Source organism: Mustela nivalis, assembly GCF_964662115.1.
Source record: "Mustela nivalis genome assembly, chromosome: 2".
Lineage (NCBI taxonomy): Eukaryota > Metazoa > Chordata > Mammalia > Carnivora > Mustelidae > Mustela > Mustela nivalis.
Window position 1 is genome coordinate 158016280 of NC_139021.1, and position 25746 is coordinate 158042025.

The 25746-nt window shown below is 35.1% G+C and overlaps 1 protein-coding gene across 2 annotated transcripts in view; it reads right to left on the bottom strand.

Annotated features, from left to right (window-relative positions):
* The window catches only part of HPSE2 (heparanase 2 (inactive)), a 713430-nt gene that overhangs the window by 241514 nt on the left and 446170 nt on the right, over positions 1-25746 (bottom strand). The window contains exons 4-5 of one of the 2 annotated variants that reach the window (XM_082722258.1): positions 17521-17694; positions 5082-5253 (exon numbers count right to left, since the gene is read on the bottom strand). In XM_082722258.1, the coding sequence (XP_082578384.1) occupies positions 5082-5253; positions 17521-17694 (346 nt within the window). The remainder of the gene's footprint in view (positions 1-5081; positions 5254-17520; positions 17695-25746) is intronic. The other variant, XM_082722259.1, reaches the window with a different exon arrangement.

Sequence of the window (25746 nt, forward strand, 5' to 3'; positions counted from 1 at the left end):
AAAGCCATCTTTTGTTGCTCCAGGGATAGTACTCCCTGAATATGAAAGTATGTTCATCTTGGCGTCACTTCCTTTTGAAAAGCTCCCTTTTCTGCATGTGATGGCCCTTGAAAGAGAGAGATTAACTGTCCAAAAGGAGGAAGTCATCCTTTATTAACTCACCCCCACTTTACTGAGATATCCATCAATAAATCATATCTACCCTAATTTCTCTTTATCTTCTCTGCCATTACTTTAACCCAGTCTACCATCATCTTGTAATGAAATGGAATTCTTACTGAGCTCTTTTGATCCCTTACTTTTGCACTCTGAAACCTATTTGGCACAGGGAATAGAGCAGACTTTAGTATATGTCACTGCTCTTACAAAAACTCTGTAGTGGCTTTCCATTGCTTATAAAATAAATACACAACTTCTTTACCATGGTATACATAGTCCAGTAATGATCCTGTCCTAGCCCATCTGTGTGTTCTCACCTTCTACCATTCTCTTTTTGCTCACTGTACTCCCCATTCTTCTATTCCTCAAATGCTTTACGCTTAGTTCTTATTCAGGACATTGACAAACATGACCTAGAATCTCTACCTACCTAGAGTCTCTACAATTTTCTTCTCTCTACTCAAATACAAAGTAGGTGTTCAATAAATATTTATTGAGAGGAAATTTAGTAGTCATCTCACTAGGATGTAAAGGCCTGAAAAAAGGCCCAATAAACACACTTTCCATGAATTGCTGTTTTTCTTGACATGCCATATTGGCAAAAATAGATTAGCTCCTTACTCTATAGCAGATACAGCAACAAACTCCAAATAACTTAAAAGAGCCTAACACCGAAAATTTAAACTTTAGGAAGCCTAGATGGAAACGAAATGTGTAAGGGAAGAAACTGAAAAGACTATCAATAAGAACGCAGACAAGAACAATTTTAATAAAAATGAACGTCTGAAACAATAAAAACATGTTTCAAAGTAATAAGAAAAGCAACAGATTAAGATAAAATTGTCATTATATAGATGATGTGTACAAGATTACAAAAGAAAAACAGAAAACTGATGTAACACTAAAAACCAATTATTTACCAATTCTTACCCTTTTAGATTAAAAAAACCTCACTGACTACTGAGCCAGGCATGGCTCAGGTCATTAAGCATCTGCCTTCAGCTCAGGTCATGATCCCAGTGTCCTGGGATAGAGTCCTACATTGGGCTCCTTGCTCATCAGGGAGCCTGCTTCTCCCTCTGCCTGCTGCCTTCTTGCTTACACACACACTCTCTCTCTCTGACAAATAAATAAATAAAATCTTTTTAAAAAAAATCACTGTCTAAAATGGCCAGTTCACAAATGAGGAAATGAAAATAATAAAACAAGCATTTTATTAGGTACTTCCAATATGCTAGTCCTGAAGAAATAAACATGAAGATTCCATCTCTGTCAAACTGGAGTTATATCCTAATTGGGAAGGTAATTCTGTTTAGTCCTATAACTGCCTAAGTAAAAAAGCTTAGTTCTCTAAAACTGAAACTAAATATAATGATTTACATAAATTACCACAAATTCCTTAAATCACTATATAATGATTTTCAATGCTTCACAATCATATTTGTGCATACTGATCACATTCAAATCAAGGAATTTAGAACCATCTGTTGAATAAGACAGTATTCATTCAACAAGCATTTATAACACACCTACTATATTCATAGGTTCTGAGGCTAAATGAATAAACAGACTAGGTCCTGGTCCTAGTGCACAGTCTACCAGGGAAGGCAGATATGTAAATAAATAATTTATCAGTAATTTGATAAGTGCTAACAAAAAGAATACAAAAAACAAAATGCTATTATAAGGACAGAGGAGATGATAAAAAGTCCTGCCTGAGAATGTCAGAGAACACTTATTGGAAGGAGGAAAAATGAGAGGAGAGTGACATTCCAAAGAAAATGACACAAAATAAAAAGGGGCAAAGGTAAAATGTGTATAACCTCTCCCAAAATTTACATGTACTTTGATGTAGCTAAGGGCAGGCTGTGCAGAGAGGTATAGCTGATTGCTAGCTGCAAAGTGAGGCAGTCACTGGACCCTATAGGCCGGGGTGCTTGTGAAAGCATCCAGACTTCAAGCAAGAGAGATCTGACCTCATGTTGTATTTTTTTTAAAAAAACTACTCAGAAAATCTATATGGAGAAATTATTAGAGTCTGACACTAGATATAGAGAAACCATTCAGGAAGAAGAAGGATAAGGTCTAAAATAAAATTGAAAAGAAGATGGGATGTGAGTGATACTAAGAAGTCAGAAATAACAGAAGTTAATAATTAACTAATGGACTATGTGAAAAAGGAGAGGAATGAATGTAAAATGGCCTCCTGGTCTGCACCTCAGGCAAAATGGTTATAGTGTTATTAACCAAACCTGGGATGGGGGAAAGGAGACAACATAAGGTTTTGGAAGATGTTCAATTCCTCCCATAGTTAACAGAATTCAAATTTAAATAGAGACACAGTCTTGCATTAATTAAAATAGAGTAAATTTTTAAAAATGACTATAATCACTGCTGTGGGGTATTGGGGGATAAGATGTACTAATACATTGCTGCCCTACAACCTGGTGAAGTTGTTCTGAAAAGAAATTTGGCAACAAATAAAAAAGCCATAAAAATTACCATGTTCTTTGACCCAGAAACTTTTTGGAACATAGCCCAAGGATATAATTCAAAAGAAATAAAAAACCTATTTGTATAAAGATGTTTATAGCTGTACTATATATTACAGACAAAAACTGGAAACAGCCCAAATGCCCAACAGTGAGGGAACGTTTAAGCAGACTTCGGTACATTAATGCAATGGGATATCTTATTGCTATTAAGAATGACAAATATGAGAACTATGTAGAAATTAAAAAGGGCAATATAAAGCAATGAGTTAAAAATGCAGAACTCAAAATGATGCATATAGAATGATCATAACTATGTAAAATTATGTCTGTATAACCAGGAGTACTGGAAGATACTACAGAGCTGGTAATTTAGAGTGCTGACATTTTTGTTATTGTTGGTTGAGTTGCTGGGAATATTTATGTGTTTCAAGTTAGAATTCACTATAAATTTAGTAAAATCACATTAAGAAAGTTAAATCTCCATTTTTTTCTAACACATAAAATTTTAAAAAGTGCTCATCAGTACCATCCCTTTCCCTAAGTGATTTTCTCTAGTCTCTTGAGTCCTATTGGTTTTTGGATGTATGAGGAAGTGGAACCCACATATACTCCATGACCTCCTAACTTAATCAAATGCCACCCCTTATAGTCATTCATAGAACCATGTAACTTTCCTTGGTATTGTTCTAGTTTTAAGATCAGTTAATTAATGTCTATGTCTCATCATTTTGCATGCTCCATGAGGGCAGAGAAAGTATCTGTTTTTGTTTATTATTACAATCCTAGTTCCTAATGTAATACCAGAACATTGCAGTTAACTCAAGAAACATTTGTAGGATGAATAAATGATTAACCCTGTAGGTCATGTTACTGAGAGGGCATTGTCACTTCCATGACAATACACTGATCAAATCATTAAAGAAAAAGGACAATCCAAAAGAATAACTACATGGGTTAAAAAGATAGTTACTGGCCCTGCTTTATTACGTATTATGAACTATGTATTAATAAAGTTCTATGCATGTGGTTCTTATCCCTTAATTGTAACACATAAAATGAAATCAGTCTCTCCTTCTCCATCACACACACACACACACACACACACACACACACACACACACACACTAATTTCAAAGTTCAGTGAAAGTATGCAAAAGGAAACTAAGAGCTGCATTTGTGGATAAGACCAAGGTCATGAAATTGCTGTGTAAAAAAAGGGGAAGTTCCTCCTGAGAGAGAAGGGAAGAAATGAAAAAGGTGGGGGGAAAGGACAGAAGCTGAACTAAGGGCTTAGGGATACTTTGTAAAAAGGAAAATGCCTAAAATTAAATGTTGGATTGTTAATGTTGTTACAGTGTTAATCCATGTGCCTTCCCAAACCTTCAGTGAAGTCTGCTATGTTCATTGCCTTAGATTAAGACTAAGCTACCACAAAAGGGAGGGTAGAGTTAAAGAGACATCAAGTCACAAGGGCCATCTTAGAGGTTGGCCAAGGTTTCTCTCCCCTGATAATTTCTGTTTGTACTTGTATAACATTTATCTAATCTCATTTGGAATGTGCACTTCAGTGGTACTCATCTTTCAATTTTTCAGGAATAACTATAGCTATCTAAGAGTATGATAGGATTGCACATAACAGGTGCACCTTGGTGCATACTCTATACTCCAGGGGAACTTCTGACTCTCCCAACATCATAGTTCTGACCCTTTCTGCTCCAGTCACATCTCCACTTTAGGTCCTGGATTCAACATTCAATTTCAGCCTACCTCCCACCATTCCCTCAGATGTTCCCTCCCACCCTGTATAACTGAATCTAACTTGCTTGGATTCGATCTGGGTTGGCCCAGCAATAGGACTGGGCATAGAACATTTAACATAGTGACTCATCCATAGCCAGTGCTTAAAGATGATTATTAGATTCAGTCAAAATCAATTAAACATGGTAACAATTCCCTAGGATATCTTCTAATGAATCTATCAGTTAAGTAATGCTTTCATCTACAAGTAGCATTAGTTTTTCCAAACTTTTTAATCCAGCTATATTGGCCAGGGTTTTGTCAAGCTTTATTCTCTATAAGTGGTCATAAGAAAAAAGTAATAATATTTTGACTTTTTAAAAATAAAAATGTGATGAAATGCTATAATTACATGCGCTTTTTAAGACAATGTAATCCCCTCCTGCCTGCCCAGGAGATTGTGACATCCTTCCCCAGTCCCATTACCTTCTGCTGACTATGGAAAGCCTGGAGAGATGCAAAATTCTTCTGCTGTTTGATGGAGAATCACTGATTTAGAGCTGGGGAAGTTACTATGAAAAAAGTCTCTCCATCCTTCTTAATACCACAAATAACTTGGAAAAGTACAAATACATTAATTCATTATATTTATGAACAGTCTTACAAGAACTGCTAAAAAATATGACCTACCCATCTAGGAGGGCAATGACGTTCTTCCTGGGCCGCCCAATATTAGGGCCATACAAACTGGCTCTGGAGTAAATCCGGATGGGTTGCAACAGGCTCTTCAGCTGGATGTAATCCTTTCCCAACTGGCTGCCATTTACCGCCCGGCCATGCATGGTTCGATAGTTATTTGGCTCTAGATTAAAAGCAGACATGCAAGTCAGAGTTGAGAAGGGTAAGACTCTGCCAACCCTTTCCTGTCCACAGACTTTCTTCTTTTCTCTTAACAAGGTGAATAAAATAACCAAAAAGAGAGTGTAAGCTAGTTTAACTTGAAGAACTATCATAACAAAAAGTTAAATGCCACTGTAGCTTTCTAATCATTTTCAAACAATCTTCATATAAGATCACCTAATCCACAACACAGGGATCGTGCTGATTTTTGGGTGATACTTTATAAGAATGCTCTACTGGACTGAATAGTGTCCCCCAAAGTTCACATCTACCTGTAACTTCAGATGTGACCTTATTTGGAAATAGTCTTTGAAGATGTAGTTAAGATGAGGTCATATGGGATTAGGGCATGCCCTAAATCCAGTGACTGGTGTCTTTATAAAAGAATGAATGGCGGGGGGCGCTTGGGTGGCTCAGTGGGTTAAGCCTCTGCCTTTGGCTCAGGTCATGATTTCAGGGTCCTGGGATGGAGCCCCGTGTCAGGCTCTCTGCTCAGCAGGGAGCCTGCTTCTCGCTCTCCCTCTGCCTGCTTCTCTGCCTACCTGTCTCTCTGTCTCTCTCTCTCTCTCTGTGTCAAATAAATAGATAAATAAAATCTAAAAAAAAAAAAAAAAAAAAAGAAAAAGAATGAATGGAGAGGGAAATTCAGGTACACAGACACACTGGGAAGAGGGCCATGTGTTGAAAGAGGCAAAGATTGGAGGGTTGCTGCTATGCCAAGGATTGCTGGCAGTAGCTACTAAAAGCTAAGAAAGAGACAGAATAGATTCTCCCTTAGAGTCTCCAGAAGGAATCAATACTGGCAATGCTCTGATTTCTGGCTTCTGGTTCCCTGAACTGTGAGAGAATACATTTCTGTTGTTTTATACCACTGAGCTTACAGTAATTTTTTATGAACAGGCTTAGGAAACTGATACAAATGGTAACAAAGGACAGCTTTATAAAGATGGCCATTGTATCAAAAAGAAAAAAGTCTTCATGTTCAATAACAAAGTGGCCGGGTGAAATAATTTAGAGCACAACACACTCTCTCAGTTTCTATTAACTTGGTAGTTCTAAAAGAACAAAGAAAGTCCTAAAAACCAGCAACTCCACTGCTGGAGGGAGCTAACTTGATTTGGAATTAAGCATGTGCTCTAGGTAAGGCCAATACCTGGATACCTTAAGATTTTGATACTGGTAGTGCAGCAGACTTTCAAGAAATTTAACAGGGAGATTTAGGGAATAAGTCAGTCTCAGTGGACCTTGATAAGCTCACACATATGATATCGCTTTTACCACTGTGTCTCCTGACTTAAAAATAGTTTATCTGGAGTTAATGTTACTCCCTTCACCATATTCTACATGGTTTCCTCAATGTAAAATGTCCAACACCTGCAGGAACACATCTCTGCATGTGACCAGACCCACTAATTAAATATAAGTAACTCAGTTACTGCAGTCTCAGATGGACAGCCTCACTATTGCAGATCTGTAATTTAAATGCATACCCCTTGTAGTCTGGAAGACTGTGTATGCTCTGGAGAGACTGGAGAGGGCACTAACTATCCATGTACTTGCAGATGATTGTGAAACAGCACATTTATAAAGGAGACATGAGAAGGCATGCCGGAAAGGAGAAGCCTGTGAGAATTAGAAACTGTTTGAATTTGGAATATGTTCTCCAAATCACACACAGATCCATTTGCAAAAGATGGAAGCCTTACTGGTGCAAGGTAAGCACAACCTCTAATCAAACATTGTCTCACCATTAAGCTATGCTGACTCAGGGACAACATTTAGGAAGCTGGTCTTAAGAAATGATTTTAAAAAATAGAAAAACTTAAGATACATCAGCAGCTAAACAATGCAAGAGAGACAGACTTTACAGAGTTATTCCATGTAAATTGCTAAACAAACAAAAAAGAAACAACAAAACAACTTCTGGGATGGAGGATTCAGAATCCAGAGTTGTTCCAACATATTAGTTAGAATGTATAGTTTTCAACAAGAACAAAAATCACAGCATGAAAAGAAATAAGATAGTGTGATCCATAAACAAGTAAAAAAGCAGTCAATAGAAACTATCTCCTAAGGGACCCAAATGTTAGACTTCATGGGCAAGGAATTAAAAACTACTATTGTAAAGATGTTCAAAGAACTAACAGGAATAATATAAAATTAAAGGAAAGTATGATTGAAGAGACAGAGTTTATAAAAAAAAGTTTTCAAATGGAAATCTTGGAACTAAAATGACTTTTCACATATAGAAGAACACAAGGAAATTATCAGCTGAATTTCTACCAGAAATAATGGAGGCCAGAAGACTGTAGGATGACATACTCAAAATGCTAAATAAAAAAAAAAAAAGTCAGCCAAGAATTCTATATGTAGCAATCTATCCTTCAAAACTGAAAGCGCAGTTTAAACCTTAACCAGAAAAACAAAGGACAGAATTTGATGTGAGAAAATCTGCCTTACAAGAAATGAAAAATGGACACTTTCAGGTTGAAAGGAAATGATACCAGATGGTGACTCAAAATGACACAAAGGAATAGAGAACACCAGTAATGGCAACTACATAAGTAAATATAAAAGACAGTTGAAAATATCCATTACTCTTTTCTTAACTAATTTAAATAGCAGTTACATTAAACAGAAATTATAAAACTGTGTTATTGGGCTTATGATACATGAAGATGTAATATTTAGAATAATAAAGATGCAAAGGAGGGGGAAATTGAATTCTATCAGAGCAAAGTTTCTGTAGTTACCTGGAATTAAGTTAGTATTATTCTAAAGTAGATATTAATGAGTTCTGATGTGTTACAATAAGAAACTACTATGAAAATAAAAAAATAAATAAAAACAAAGAAATTAAAGTAATATTTTAGATAATATCTTCTCTGAATAAAAAGGTAGTACAGGAGAAACAGGAATAAAAAATGAAATAAATGGAAAACACCATGATGGTAAATATAAATTCAACCATATCAACAATTACATTAAATGTAAATGGATTGAACACTCCAATTAAAAGCAGAAGTTTTCAGGTTGAATAAAAATCTAAGATCCAACTAAAGAGACAGGCTTTAAAATAAAAGACACAAATAAAAAAAATTTCATTCTTTGTGAAAACACAAATAGGTTGAAAGTAAAGGATGAAGAAGATATGCTATTGAAACATGTAACCATAAGAGAGTTGGAATGACTAATACCAGATAAAATAGACTTTTTAAGGCAACAATGTTTAAGACAACAATGTTACTAGGATAATGCAGGGCATTTTTAAATGATAAAGGGACAATTTTTAGGAAGATATAACAACTATAAACATAGACATACCAACAACAGAATACCTAAAGCATAATTGAAGAGAAAAACAGAAAATCCAGCAATAATTTGAGACATTCTCAGTAACTAATAGAGCAACTAGACATTCTCAGTAACTAATAGAGCAACTAGCCAGAAAATTAGCATATAGAAAACATGAAAAACACTATCAGCCAACTTGACCTGATTGATATCTATACAACACTCCACCCAACAACAGTAGAAAATTCATTACTTTTTTTTAGTGCATATAGAATGTCCTTCAGGACACACCATATGGTAAGATATAAAACAAGTCTCATCTATTTAAAAAGATTAAATTATATAATGTATGTGCCCTGACTACAACAGAATTAAAAGAGAATTCAACAGAAAGAAATTTGAGAATCTATAAATATTTGGAAGTTAAATAATCCATGAGTCAAAAAAGAATCACAAGGGGAATTAGAAAATATTTTTAATAAAATTAAAATGAAAGTATAATGTGTAAAAACATATGGGATGACACCAAAGGCACAATCCATGAAAGAAATAATTGATGAACTGGACTTCATTAAAATTAAAAACACTTGCTCTGCAAAAGACAATGTTATGAGAATGAGAAGACAAGTCACAAACTGGGAGAAAATACTTGCAAAAGATATATCTGATAAACAACTGTTACCTAAAATACACAGAGATCTCTTAAAATTTAGAAACAAGCAACCTGATTTAAAAATGGGACAAAGATTTCAGTAGATACCTCACTAAATGAGATACACAGATGGCAAATAAAAATATGAAAAGATTAAAAAAATGAGAAGATGTTCCACATATGTTATCAGGGAAATGCAAATTAAAACAACAATTAAGGATGCCTGGGTGGCTGTTTGGGCATCTGCCTTCAGCTCAGATCATGATCCCTGGGTCTTGGGATCAAGTACCAATCGGGCTCTCAGCTCAGTAGAGTCTGTTTCTCCCTCTATGCATCCCCCTCTGCTCATGCTCTTTCTCACTTACTCTCTCTCTCTCTCAAGTAAATAAATTTTTAAAAAATCTTTAAAAAATAGCAACAACAACAAAAAACACAGCAATTAATCACCACTACATACCTATTTGAATGGGCAAAATTTGTTAACACTGGTAGCACCAAAAGCTAGGTAGAATGTGGGGCAAGAGGAATGTTCATTCATTGCTGGCAGGAATGAAAAATAATATGGTCACTTTGGAAGAATTTGGTGATTTCTTACAAAACAAAACATATTCTTACTATATGATGCAGCAATTGTACTCCCTGTTATTTATGCAAGGGAGCTGAAATCTTATGTCCTCACTTTTGACTACACATGAATTTACAGGCAGCTGTATTCATAATTGTCACAACTTGGAAGAATGAAGATGTCCTTCAGTAGATGAGTGGATAAATGAACTGTGGTACATCTACACAAAGGATTATTATTCAGCACTAAAAAGAAATGAGGTAACAAGCCATGAAAAGGTATGGAAGAACCTTAAATGTTTACCAGTAAGTGAAAAAAGCTAATCTGTAAAGGCTACATACTGTATAATTCCAACTATTTGACATTCCAGGAAAAACAAAATTAGGAACAGAGTGAAAGAGTAATGGTTGGCAAAGTTTAGGGACAGGAAGGAGGGATAAACAGATGGATCACAGAGGATTTTTAGGACAGTAAAAACACTTTTATAACACCATAGTGGGGATATATATCATTGTATATTTGTCCAAATCCACAATATATTCACACTAAAGTGAACCATAATATAAACTACAGACTTAGGGTGATTATGATGCATTATTGTAGGTTCACGAATTAAAAATATGTCTACCTTTCTTTCAAATTTTCTGTAAACCTAAAACTGTTCCTAAAAAGTGTTTTAAAAAATTAGAGAAACAAAGAGTGAAAATTTGGCCCTCTGAAAACCAAGAAGAAAAGTCTCAGAAGAAACCAGATCTGCTTATACTTGCTGATCCTGGACTATGGGCTTCCAGAACAGAGAGAAAATAAATTTTTGTTGTTTAGGAGAAAAAAAGACTCCCATATTAGAAAAAAAGAATGATCTCAAATTAATAACCTAAGCTTCTATCTTAAGAAAGCAGAAAAAAAAAAAGAGAAAACTAAACCCAAACCAAGAAGGAACAAGACAATAAAAATTAGAGTAGAAATTAATGATATTAAAAAGATAAGAGAAAATCAGTAAGAGCAAAAGTTGGTTCTTTGAAAAGATCAACACAACTGACATACTATCTAGACTGACCAAGAAACAAAAGAGAGAAGTCACAGACTACCAAAATTAGGAATGAAAGAAGAAACGACACCAAGGACCTCACAGTAATTAAAAAGATAAGGGACTACTATGAACAACGTACTGCCATTAATTTAGACAACTTACATAAAATGAAAAATTTTCAAGAAAGATACAAATTATTAAAACCAACCCAAAAAGAAACAGAAAATCTGTATAGGCTTATAACAACAGAAGACTTTGAGTTAATCATTAATAATATTTTCATGAAGAAAGCCCAGATCTCGATGGATTAATTGGTGAATTCTATCAAATATTTGAGGAAGAAATAATACCAATCCTTCATAAACTCTTCCAGAAAATGGAGGAAAAAGAAACACTTCTGAATTCATTTTATGAGGCCAATATTCCCCTGATACCAAAGTCAGACAAAGATATTATAAGAAAAGAAAATTAAGGATGAATGTTTCTCATAAATATAAATTCAAAAATTCCCAGCAAAATAGTTACAGATTGAATTCAGCAATATATAAGAAGTATTACAATACAATCGCCAAGGGGAATACACAAGACTGATTTAATATAAAAACCCAACTAATGTAAAATATCATATTAATGTCTGACCTAAAATACAGTATCACCTCAACAGGTACAAAAAAGAGGCATTTGACAAAATACAACACTCATTCCTGATAAATATTCTCAACAATATTTGAAATTTTTCAATCTGATAAATAGTAGCCTAGAAAAACCCACATATTTAATGATGAAATACTGAATGCTTAATGGTAAAACATCATACGTTGTAGTGAAATATTTAATGTTTTCTCCCCAAGACTGTGAACAAGCAGGAATGTGTACTCTTGCACTTATCTTCAACATTTATGTTAGAGATTCTAGCCAGTGTAGTCAGACACGAAATAAATAAAAAATATCTAAATTGGATAGAAAGAAGTAAAACAGTCTTTATTCTCAGACAATATAACCTGTATATAGAAAACCTTAAACAACTCACACACATGGGATGAAAAAACACAAGATCTAAAAAACACATTCAGCTAGTCTGAAGGATAAAAGATCAATATATAAAATTAACTGTATTTCTAAATACCAGCAATGCACAATACATAAATGAAATTAATAAAATAATTCCGTTCATAATTGCATGAAAAAGAAAAAATACTTAAGATTAAATTTCATCAAAAAAGTGCAAAACTTGTTCACTAAACTAGAAAACATTGTTGAAATTAAAAGTTGAGTAAATGGGGAGATAATCTATGTTCGTAGACAGGAAGACTTAATATTCTTAAGATGGCAGTTCTCCCCCAAATGATCTATAGATTCAATGTTATCTCTATTAAAATTCCAGCAGGTTTTGTTGAGGAAATTAAATGCTGTGTGGAAATGCAAACACCTAGGATAGCCAAAACAATTTTAAAAGAGAACAAAGTTGGAGGATTTATATTTCCCAATTTCAAAACTCATTACAAAGCCATTATATGTAAGACAAGGTAGTGCTAGTCTAAGGACAGACGTACTGATCAGTGGCACAGAATTAGGAGTCCAGAGATAAATCCAGTTTTGGTTTACTTTGACAAAAGTGTTAAGAGAATACAATAGGGATATTGTATAGTCTTTTTTTACATTGTATAGTCTTTTAAATAGTGTTGAGACAACCTGATATCCACATGCTAAGAGATGAATTTAGACTCAAACTTCATAACATATTCAAAATTAACTTGTAATGGATCTTATACCCAAATGTGAAAGCAAAAACTATAAAACTTTAACAGGAAAATATAGAAAAAAAATTTTGTGGTTTAGAGTTAAGCAAGGAAATGATAATCCATAAAATGAAAAACTGATAAATTGAACTTTATCAAAATTTAAAACTTCTGTACTTCAAAAGATGCCATAAAGAAAGTGCAAAGAGAAGTTATAGACTGGAGAAAATCTTTGCAAATCATATATTTGACAAAGGACTTGTATCCAGAATATATTTAAAACTTTTATAACTCAATAAGGTAACTCACTTAAAAGGGCAGAAGATTTGAGTGGACATTTCACCAAAGAAGATATAAGAATGGCTGATAAGCACATGAAAAGACACACAACATCATTTGTCATTAAGGAAGTGCTAATTAAAGCCATATTAAGATGCTACTTCAAACTCACTATAATGGTTATAATCAGCAGACATTAAAGTGTTTCCAGAGATGTAGAAAAACTAGAATCCTTACACATTTCTAGTGAAAATGTAAAATGGTAGAGCTACCTAGGAAAATAGTTGGCAGTTGTTAAAAAATAAACAAACTTACCATATGAATTAGCAACTCTACACCCCTCCTAGGTATCTTCCTAGGAGGAAAAAAAAAAAGCAAATATCCACAGAAAGACTTATAAGTGAATGTTTACAGCAGTATTATTTATCAAAGCCCAAAAGTAGAAACAATGCAGATGTCCATCATCTGGTAAATGGAAAAGCAAAATGGGATATATAGCCATACGCTGGAATACTATTCAGCAATAAAAAGGAATGAGCTACTTTTATATGCTACAACATGGATAAACTTCAAAAACATGGTAGGTGAAAGAAGTCAGATGCAAGAGACTATTATATAATCCAATTAAAGAAAGTGTCCATAAAAGACAAACCTATAGATGGGAAACAGATTAAGATTTCCTGAGACTGGGCATGGTTACAGGGATTGAGGGCAAATGCGTATGAGGGAACTTTTCGGAGTGATGGAAATGTTCTAAAATTGGACTTCCAAGATGTTTGTTTAAATATTTAAATTTGACAACTGAATTGTGAAATGAAGAGGAAGAAAGGGAGAGAAAGAAGGTGAGAGAGGGGAAAAGGAGAAAGTGAGAGAGCAGGATAGGAGGGACTGAAGGCAGGGGTACATTAATTCATTGTCACAATAAGAATAGGGTCAAGTTGAACACTTCAATTTGAATTACTAAAGGGCAAAAATGTATGAGAGAACATAATGATGAACCGTTTTCAAATCTTATTTATTACCTATCTTCTCTACTAGAATGTAGGCAGGGTTATTTATTTGTTATTTACTCAGATATCTCTCAAAATATAAAAATATTTTATATCTCTACAAAATATTATACCTTTGGTACAATACTAGGAAGTCAATAAGTATTTGTTGAATGAAAGTTGAAGGAAGTGAAGAAAACTAAGAAGTTTTAGTACCATTAAAAAACCTTCATAGGGTAATAAAATAGATTAGCTCCTTTTCTGTTAGAAGTCCCAAATGCATCACATTGCCTGACTTCAAGCTATATTACAAAGCTGTTATCACCAAGACAGCATGGTATTGACACAAAACAGACACATAGAACAATGGAACAAAATAGAGACTACAGAAATGGACTCTCAACTCTATAGTCAATTAATCTTTGACAAATCAGGAAAAAATATCCAATGGATAAAAGACAGTCTCTTCAATAAGTAGTGCTGGGAAAATTGGACCGCTACATATAGAAGGATGAAACTGGACCACTCCCTTACACCATACACAAAGATAAACTCAAAATAGTTGAAAGACCTCAATGTGAGATAGGAATCCATCAAAATCCTAGAGGAGAAGATAGGGAGTTACCTCTTCAACATTGGCCACAGTAACTTCTTTCAAGACATGTCTCCAAAGGCAAGTGGGGAAAAAAAATTAACTTTTGGAACTTCATCAAGATAAAAAGTTTCTGCACAGCAAAGTAAACAGTCAACAAATCTAAGAGGCAGCTCACAGAATGGAAGAAAATATTTGCAAATCCCGTTACAGATGAAGGGCTTGGATACAGATATCCAAGATCTATAAAGAACTTCTCAAACTCAACACTCAAAAAACTAATAACCCAGTCCTCAAATGGGCAGAAGACATGTACACTTCTTCATAAAAGACATACAAATGGTTAACAGACACATGAGAAAATGCTCAACATCACCAGCAATCAGGGAAATACAAATCAAAATCGCAATGCGATACCACCTTACACCAGTTAGAATGGCAAAAATTAACAAAACTGGAAAAAACAAATGTTGGCGAGGATGTGGAGGAAAGGGAACCCTCTTAAACTGTCGGTGGGAATGCAAGTTGGTACAGCCACTCTGGAAAACAGTATAGAGGTTCCTCAAGATGTTAAAAATAAACCTATTCTATGACCCAACAATTGCACTACTGGATATATACCCCAGAGATACAGATATAGTGTAAAGAAGGGGCATGTGCACTCCAATGTTCATAGCAGCAATGTCCACAATAGCCAAAATGTGGAAGGAGCTGAGATGCCCTTCAGCAGATGGACGGGTAAAGAAGATGTGATACATATACACAATGGAATATTATTTAGCCATCAGAAACAATGAATAGCCACCATTTGCATCGACATGGATGGAACTGGAGGTGATTATGTTAAGTGAAGTAAGTCAAGCAGAGAAAGACAATTATCATATGGTTTCACTCATGTGGAACATAAGCAATAGCATGAAGGACCACAGGGGAAAGGAGAGAAATCCAAAGGGGTAGAAATTAGAGATTGAACCTTGAGAGACTATGGATCCTGAGAAACAATCTGGGGGTTTCAGAAGGAAGGAGGGTTGGGGGAGAGGGTAACAGGGTGATGGGTATTGAGGAGGGCATATGCTATGATGAGCACTGGATGTTATACTTAACTAATGAATCATTGTACACTGTATCAAAAACTAATGATGGGGGCACCTGGGTGGCTCAGTGGGTTAAAGCCTCTGCCTTCGGCTTGGGTCATGATCCCAGGGACCTGGGATCAAGCCCCACATTGGGCTCTCTGCTCTGTGGGGAGCCTGCTTCCTCCTCCTTCTCTCTGCCTGCCTCTCTGCCTACTTGTGATCTCTGTCTGTCAAATAAATAAATAAAATCTTAAAAAAAAAAAAACTAATGATGTACTATACAGTGGTTAACTGAACATAAAAAAAAAAATTTTTTTAGTTTTTTATAATAAAAAAATTTTCTTAAATGCTCCAAGTTCCTGACATAGATCTAGCATTTACTGCTGTCTTTACCAATTCTCTTTACCTTTTTCAATGTATTTCCTCATCTAGGAAGTGAGGAAATACTTAAAGGGCTCTTCATTTAGCACTTTAAGATCCAAATAGAAGAGTATTTGGACTTGCTATGTAAACTAAATACTATGTAAAAATAGGATGAAAAAATTGTTAACAATTACAAATAAACTCCTAAGGAGGTAACTCAAAGGTTTTTGTCACCAACTGGTACTGGTGGCAGAAAATATGCATGGTATGCCCTTTAAAATAGAAAAGACATTTTGTTCCCGGAGGATGGGAAGACAAACCATAAGTGACTCTTAATCTCACAAAACAAACTGAGGGTTGGTGGGGGGAGGGGATTTGGGAGAAGGGGGTGGGATTATGGACATTGGGGAGGGTATGTGCTTTGGTGAGTGCTGTGAAGTGTGTAAACCTGGTGATACACACACCTGTACCCCTGGGGATAAAAATATATGTTTATATAAAAAATAAAAAATTAATTAAAAAAAAATAAAATAAAATAGAAAAGACAAACACAGTATTTTTCTCTTTTTTTGGTAACAGCAGTACTGAGATAAAATTTATATCCATATAATTCACCAAATTAATGTATTTAATTCAATGGTTTTAAGTATATTTACACAGTTGTGCAATCATCACCACAACAAATTTTAGAACATTTTTTTTCACCCCCCAAAGAAACCTCAGACCCTTTAGCAGTTACCTCTCATCTCGGCCACCCCTAGCTATAGGCAGCCACTAGTCTGTGGTCTCTTTAGATTAACCTATTTTGGACCTTTTATATAAATACGTGACTGGGTTTTTTCATTTAGCATAATCTTTTCAAGGTTCATCCATGTTGTAGTGTGTATCAGTGCTTCATTCCTTTTTTGTGGTCAAATAATATTCCATCATATGGCTATACCACATTTTATTTATCCATTTATCAGTTGATGGACATTTGGGTTGCTTCCACTTTCTGGAGCATATTAATAATGCTACCACATATAAGTTTTTCTCTGAACATATGTTTTCATTTCTCTTAAATATACACCTAGGAGTAGAATTATGAGGTCATTTGGAACTCTATATTTAACTTTTGAGGAACTGCCTGACTGTATTCCAAAGTGGCTACACTGTTTTACATTCCCACTGGCCACGTGTATGGGGGTTCTGATTTCACCACATCCCTGCCAACAGTTGTTATCCCTTTTTATCATGGGCATCCTAGTGGATATGAAATACTATCTTATTGTGGTTTTGATTTGCTTTTCCCTGATGGCTAAAGATGCTAAACATCTTTTCATGTGTTTTTTTGGCCTTTTATATTTTTCTTTGGAGAAATGTCTATTCAGATCTTTTGGCCAATAATATTCTTTCAACTGTTTCTTGCATTGTCCTTAATATGAAGTGAAACGACACAGCAAATGATACCACAGCTCCAAGTAGGTGTAGATTCACTAAATCTACTGTACTTCACTATTTAGTCTTTTTCTATTTAGAAGGTCAATTCAGTGGCCAAATATTTGGAGTGTTTTCTGGGCTAGTACTCTGTAGATAGTTTAACTAAAGCTATACACCAGAACAACTTATTTTTTATCTTGTCAATTCAGAGGAAATAACATCCTTACTCACCATTTCCCAGTTCCCAAGAAATGTTGTACTTTTTGCTGGCGCTGTACTTCAACAGACTCAGGGCACTAGAACTGTTCCAGGAGTTATTAGGATTACGACGCAGTGCATTTAGAGCGAATATCAGGTGGAGTCCAGAGCAATCAGCAAAGTTGTAAAGTTTGTCTAGAGACCTGGCTGGGAAGAAGCAAGAAAAGAGTTGTAACTTTAAAATCAACATTCCAACAAAAGGAAAATATTAGCTACTATAAAAACCCTTTCTATGAACTTCATGCTAATTAATTCCTGATAAAAATTATGCAGAGAGGCTTCAAAAGGATTATGTTACCTCTTGGTTCGAGGTATATTTTGAAGTGATTTTAGAAAGCAGCACACAGAATTCTAGAAACAGGTTGCAAATTAGCAACCAAGTCTAGTCCATAGTATGTTTTATTTGTTAACAACAACAATAACAAAATGGAATTGTTAACATTTAAAAATGGAAGGTATCACAAAGTAGCTCGATTTCTAGCTTCTCTTGAAAAATAAGACAATCTGAAACTGCTGGGTCTGTATTCCTTTATGAAATGATAGGAATAGTGTTGGGAGGCAAGGCCAAGGGAAATGACTCACAGGTAAGTCTTGAATATAGCTCAGCCTAGCTGCGCTTCAAAAAAAGTTTACTCAATTCCACATTTCTAATATTTTTGAGAATGGAAACACCGTTAGTGTAAATATATTCATTGTCTTTTTGATCCCTGATACCATCAACTCTACTCACCATGTGTCCCATACCCTTCCCATTCCTTCATATCTATTGTCGCCATTCTGGTTCTGGCTCTCATTTCCACTTGCATGAATTATCGCAACAATATCTGTGCTTGACTGTCTAGATTCATCTTCCTTCCAATCTCTTTCATCAGTTTCACTCACCTGTGAAAACCTTAGTGGATTTTTAAGACTTTCCTTCCATAGTTCAAGGACTCTACAACTCAATCATAATTTTCCCCCAACTTCAAGCCTCTCTATTGTTGTCTATGAGTTCTCTGTCGGTATCACCCAGTTCTATTACAGAATCCCTTACTCCACTAGCGTTTGCTCTAATTATTCTCCTCATTTGGCATGCCCTTTCCCTCTTTTAAACATATCCAGATCTTACTTGTCCTTTTAGACAGTGTTTTACAAGGTATGAATGATACAATTTTAAGTGCTATGTAGACTGAAAAAACAGTTTAGGTTAATAATTATGTATAGGGGTTCGCATTACCCTAGTATTCATTATCCAAGTCCTTAGAGCAGGGTTCCTCAAATGGGGTTCTGTGGAACACTAGGGGGTTCTACAAAAAATGATAGAGTGATCAAGATGCCTTATTAACAATTGTTGTAAGTGTTTCAGTCTTGGAAAGCAGAAGCACGATCACTTGGTTGAGTCCATTATCAGTTTTTGATGTGGGGTATGGGGAGGCTGCCATTTTTTTCTTCTTACATATATGAGAAAATATTTTTTAAGAAGCACCAAAGGGGCACCTGGGTGGCTCAGTGAGTTAAAGCCTCTGCCTTCGGCTCAGGTCAAGATCCCAGGGTCCTGGGATCGAGCCCCACATCGAGCTCTCTGCTCTGCAGGGAGCCTGCTTCCTCCCCTCTCTCTCTCTGCTTGCTTCTCTTCCTACTTGTGATTTCTCTCTCTCTGTCAAATAAATAAAATCTTAAAAAAAAAAAAAAAAGAAGCACCAAGAACAAGGACAGAAGTTCTCTCATTTCAGCTGAAAATAAAAATCCATGGGAACTTATCTCACATTCAACCCAGAGTCTAGTAACTGTGCAATAGCAAAAGGCATAGGTTTCACATTAAAGAAATAAACTTATTTTTAGCTCCAAAGTAGAAATTAAAATTAAAATGTGTTTATAAGCCTATTAAAGTGGGAAATTGGAGGGGAAGAAGAACCATGAGAGACTGTGGATTCTGAGGAACTAACTGAGGGTTTTGGAGGTCAGGGTGGTGGGAGGTTGGGTGAGCCTGGTGGTAGGTATTGTGGAGGGCACGTATTGCATGGAGCACTGGGTGTGGTGCATAAACAATGAATTCTGGAACACTGAAAAGAAATTTAAAAAATAAATAAAAATGTTTTTAAAAAGCCTATTAAAGTGATCATGAAACCAACACATGTGTATATTAATTTTACATTTATCTTGCATGAGCTTGACCAAGACACTCATTAAGAAAATAGCTTCTTTCAAAGTCTTATATAAAATTGTGTCTCAGGCTATAAATTTATTCATATTGCTTTGACATAAAGTTTTATTAACTCTACTACTCAACATTGCTAATTTATTTTCACATTGAGAACAACATTAATTATATTCATAAACTTTATTTAAGCAAGTCTAACAAGTCTGCCTTTAGAAAAATTATATCCCATTTTGGCTTAAACCAGTTATTTAATAAAAACATATTACGTTTGCCTGTAAGTTTTCAAATTCATGAAAAGGAAAGAAAGGGACTAATTTCAATAAATAAAGTTAATGACTTGTTTTTTTCTTTTTCTTTTTAAGAAAGGTTGTCTAAGAAGTTATTGTTAATTTTGTCTTAAATCTGGATCTGATTTTATTTTTTTAAGGTCAGCTTTATTGGGGTAAAATTTACATAGAGTAAAATTCACTCTTTTTTTCCCCTCCTTAATGTCCATCACCCAGTTACTCCATCCCCCCACCTCCACCCCTCCAGCAACTCTGTTTGTTTCTATGATTAAGAGTCTTTTATGGTTTGTCTGCCTCTCTGATTTCATCTTGTTTTATTGTTTACTCTCTTCCTCTATGATCTTCTGTTTTGTTTCTTAAGTTCCCAAATGAGTGAGATCATATGGTAATTGTCTTTCTCTAGCTGACTTATTTTGCTTAGCATAATACCCTCTAGTTCCAACCACATCATTGTAAATTGTAAGATTTCATTCTTTTTTATGGCTACTATTCCATTGTACATATATACCACATATTCTTTATTGATTCATCTGTCAATGAACATCTCAGCTCGTTCCATAGTTTGGCTGTTGTGGACATGGCTGCTTTAAACATTGGGATGCCGGTACCCCTTCAAATCACTACATATGTAGGTAAATGGAGTAAGAATTCTTTGGGGTAAATACCCAGTAGTGCAATTGCTGGATCATAGGGTAGCTCTATTTTCAACTTTTTGAGACACCTCCGTACTATTTTCCAGAGTGGCTGCAAACAGCTTGCACTCCCAACAAGAGCATAAGAGGGTTCCCCTTTCTCTGCATCCTTGCCAACATCTGTCATTTCCTGACTTGTTAATTGTAGCCATTTTGACTGGTGTGAGGTGGTAGCTCACTGTGATTTTGATTTGTATTTCCTTGATGCCGAGTGATGTAGAGCTTTTTTTAATGTGTCTGTTGGCTATTTGTGTTTCTTTGCAGAAATGTCTGTTCATGTCTTCGGCCCATTTTTTTTTAATCTTTCTTTGTAACTTAAAAAAAAATTAACATATAATGTATTATTTGCCCCAGGGGTACAGGTCTGTGAATCATCAGGCTTACACATTTCACAGCACATACCCTCCCCAATGCCCATAACGTAGCACCCTGTCCCTAACTCCACTCCCTCCAGCAATCCTCAGTTTGTTTCCTGAGATAAAGAGTCTCTTATGGTTTGTCTCCCTCCTGATCCCATCTTGTTTCATTTTCTCCCTCCCTAGCCTTCATGACTTGCCACTCTGCCTCTCAAATTCCTTATATTAGGGAGATCATATGATAATTGTCTTTCTCTGATTGACTTATTTCGCTCAGCATAATAACTTCTTGTTCCACCCACGTCATTGCAAATGGTAAGATTTCAGGTTTTTTGATGGCTTCATAATATTCCATTGTATATATATACCACTTCTTCTTTATCCATTCATCTATTGATGGACATCTAGGTTCCTTCCATAATTGGGCTATTGTGGACATTGCTGCTGTAAACATTCAGGTGCCTGTGCCTTTTTGAACTACTACGTTTGTATCTTTAGGGTAAATACCCAGTACTGTGATTGCTGGGTCATAGGGTAGCTCTATTTTCAACTTTTTGAGGAACCTCCATGCTGTTTTCCAGAGTGGCTGCATCAGCTTGCATTCCCACCAACAGTGTAGGAGGGTTCCCCTTTCTGCACATCCTTGCCAACATCTGTCATTTCTGACTTGTTAATTTTAGCCATTTTGACTGGTATGAGATGGTATCTCACTGGTTTTGATTTGTATTTCCCTGATGGCTGGTGATGTTGAGCACTTTTTCATGTGTCTGTTGGACATTTGGATGTCTTCTTTGCAGAAATGTCTATTTATGTTTTCTGCCCATTTTTTGATTGGATTATTTGTTATTTGAGTGTTGAGTTTGAGAAGTTCTTTATAGATCTTGAATATCAGCCCTTTATCTGATATGTCATTTGCAAATATCTTCTCCCATTCTGTGAGCTGCCTCTTAGTTTTGTTGACTATTGCCTTTGCTGTGCAAAACATTTTTATCTTGGTGAAGTCTCAATAGTTCATTTTTTGCTTTTGTTTCCCTTGCCTTTGGAGACAGGTCTAGCACAAAGTTGCTGCAGCCAAAGCTAAAGAGGTTGCGGCCTGTGTTCTTCTCTAGGATTTTGATGGATTCCTGTCTCACATTTAGATCTTTCAACCATTTTGAGTCTATTTTTGTGTATGGTGTAAGGAAATGGTCCAGTTTCATTCTTCTGCATGTAGCTGTCCAATTTTCCCAACACCATTTGTTGAAGAAACTCTCTTTTTTCCACTGGATATTTTTTCCTGCTTTGTCAAAGATTAGTTGACCATAGAGTTGTCCATTTCTGAGTTCTCTATTCTGTCCCATTGATCTATGTGTCTGTTTTTGTGCCAAAACCATACTGTCTTGATGATAACAGCTTTGTAATAGAGCTTGAAATCCAGAATTGTGCTGCCACCAGCTCTGGTTTTCATTTTCAACATGACAACATGACTTTGGCTATTTGGGGTCTTTTCCGGTTCCATACAAATTTTAGGATTATTTGTTCCAGCTCTGTGAAAAAAATTGATGGTATTTTGATAGCGATTGCTTTAAATGTATAGATTACTATAGGTAGCATAGACATTGAAACAGTATTTGTTCTTCCAAACCATGAGCATAAAACATTTTCCATTTCTTTTTGTCTGGATTTCTTTCATGAGTGTTCTACAGTTTCCTGGGTACAGATCCCCTGTCTCTTTGGTTAGGTTTATTCCTAGGTATCTTATGGTTTGGGATGCAATTGTAAATGGGATTGACTCTTTAATTTCCCTTTCTTCTATCTCATTGTTAAAGTATAGAAATGCATCTGATTTCTGCACATTGATTTTTATATCTTGACTTTACTGAATTTCTGTATGAGCAATTTTGGGGTGGAGTCTTTTGGGTTTTCCCCATAAAGTATCATGTCATCTGCAAAGAGTGAGAGTTTGACTTCTTTGCAGATTCATATGCTTTTTAACTTATTTTTGTTGTCTGATGGCTGAGGCTAGGCAGTGATGATAGTGGACATGCCTGCTATGCTCCTGACCTTAAGGAAAAGGCCTCAGTTTTAGTTTTAAATAGAGAGGGGGAAAAAAAAACAACACTATCTTTGTACTCATCACATATCACATATCATACTCAGTAGCACTGCATACTCAATAGTATGATAGAAATTTGTGGTAAGACTTTTAGCCCTACTTGGGTAAGGTATAAAAAAAATCAAGTATTAAATCTTAAAAAGGAAAAACGGAAGTATCTTCTCTCTATACCACTGACATACATTGGAGTTGGTATCCTTTGTGGGAAAGGGGAACATACAAAAGAATAGGTTAAGAAGTTGGCTAAACAGATTCTGAGGAAACTATCACTGCCTGTTTAAATGACATTGGCAATTATTATTGGATAACAATATCAACAACTAAATGATCTCTTTAACATATTATGAGATTTAGATATTTAATCCAGAGGTTCCCTGAAACTTGAGAGTTATTTCAAGTGTTCATCTGGTATAAAAAGTTTAAGAGAAAGCACTCCTAGAATTAAAGAATGCATAGGAAAACAAATCATCTGAACACCAAAATATTCACTCTTGAACTGAGAATTGACTTAAACATTCTTTTCACTTGGCAAAATCCTCACTAAACAAGTCAATAATGTTTTTAATTTCTCCAATATAATGCAAACCCATTATGAATCTATTGGAAAGCCAAGCTACAAGTCTGAGCTAAAGAGCCAGGATTTCATGAAATCAATAAAAATAGCACCTGATAACTGCTCAAATCACATGCAAATCCACTAATAAATAAGGATCTAGAAAAATTAGATCAGCTAGCTGAACAAGAGAAAACTCACAGGGATAAAAACAGATTGCTCAAAAATAATTTTGAATATTAAAAGATAAAGAGGTCTATTTTGAAGTCTTTTAATATTTATGCTCATGCCACAAAAGTTAAATTATTTTCTCAGAAAAATACTCAATATTCAATTAAATAATGTTCTATTCATTGAGATTGTTCATAGTTGCAATAAGAGTTTATAATTTGTTACACTTATTTTCGCAATTTTAGTGTCATTTAGAAATCATACTTTTGCAACAAAATTGAATATGAATGACTAATATTCTTTTTAGGTAGACTGATTCCCTTAAGTGGCCTTTATCTACAATTAATTACCTTTATATGATGAGTATTTCCTGTGTAGTTTTCATGTATATTAGAAAAACAAACACACACACACACACACACACACAGAAAAAAGAAAAACAGATAATATATACATATATATCAAACACAAAAGCATATCAAACCAATGATTTCATGGAGCTTATGGTTTAAGACAAGGCAAAGGGATTTATACCCCCAAAAGATGTTAATACAGAAAAAAGTATGGGGAAATAAAAATATAGATGGTTTGTTAACATGACAAAAATTGAGAACTAGAGCACTCAGTTCTCTAATTTCTCTTAAGGAAAAACCTCCTTAAGGATAAGTTTGAGTCCCGCCTCCTTATGAAGCCATTCCTGAACACATCAGTCTCCCTACAATGACCATGACTTTCTCTAAACACAGGTTCTATAACATATGTAGCATGTGGGTGTCTTGTGGCATCTATGGCATTATCTTATTTTGGGGTTTACCTCTTGATTTAGTCACTTTTCCAGAGTGAATGGCTTGTTTTCTGTTAACCTGCTAAATTCCTTAAGGATTGTTCTATAATTCATTATAATGTAATGTTCTGTAATGCTTCATAGTATCTATCTGAGAACAATTTCTTGCCTTAAATGCTAAAGTATTCTCACAACCCAAATCTTTTTTGTTGCACATAAGTGGTCTAGTAAGAAATTGAAAGGACCCAAAGAAAGATTTGTGTAGTAATTATTATTGCTAGCTCACACATGTACTCTAAAGTTTATTAGAAGATCATATATATAAAAAAATATGATATACGTTTGAATATAGAGCACTTAGTAGATACTCAACAAATGTAATCTTCCTAGTCGGGTCCATCCAAGCAGATACCTAATATGACTTTGTACTCTCTCCACCAGAGGGTGCCAATGCCTCTATGTCCTCTGGACATGTTCCCTGGCATCTCATATGAATAGATCTCTAAGCAGCCTTGTCACAAAGGCAGCTGAAAATGAGCTGGGGCTTAAGATGAAAAGGAGAATAGGTTTGGGAGTCACCTATATAGTGCTGACAGCTGATGCTATGAAAGTTCTTGAGGTTTCTGAAGAACAAAATGATTGAGGATGAAATCTTAAATGTATACATAAAAAGGTCAGAAAAAAAGGCAGAGAAGAAGGACACAGAAATGTCATCTGAAGGAACCCCAAAGAAGATAGTTTCAAGGATGTGCTAGTCAATAACATTACATGTTAGTGAGAAATTGAGAAGCAAATGGACTGAGAAAAAAAGTCATCACATTTGGGATGCCTGGGAGGCTCAGTTGAGTGATACAGAACAAGGAATAGACTCTGGACATTCACCTTATTTGTTGAAGTTCTGTGGCAGTAACAGGAAGAAAAAAAAACCCCACAAACGTTACTAAAGAAGTACCAACAATATTTTTAAGAAAAAAAAAATCAACATCAAGACCTTATTTTGTCAAAAAGCCATTTCTTCAATAAGGGTAACCTCAGCTTTATATTATAAACACATAAGATCAATCAATTCACACTAAGATATGCATGATGGCCATTTTCCTTAGTTTCCTCAAGACTTAGTA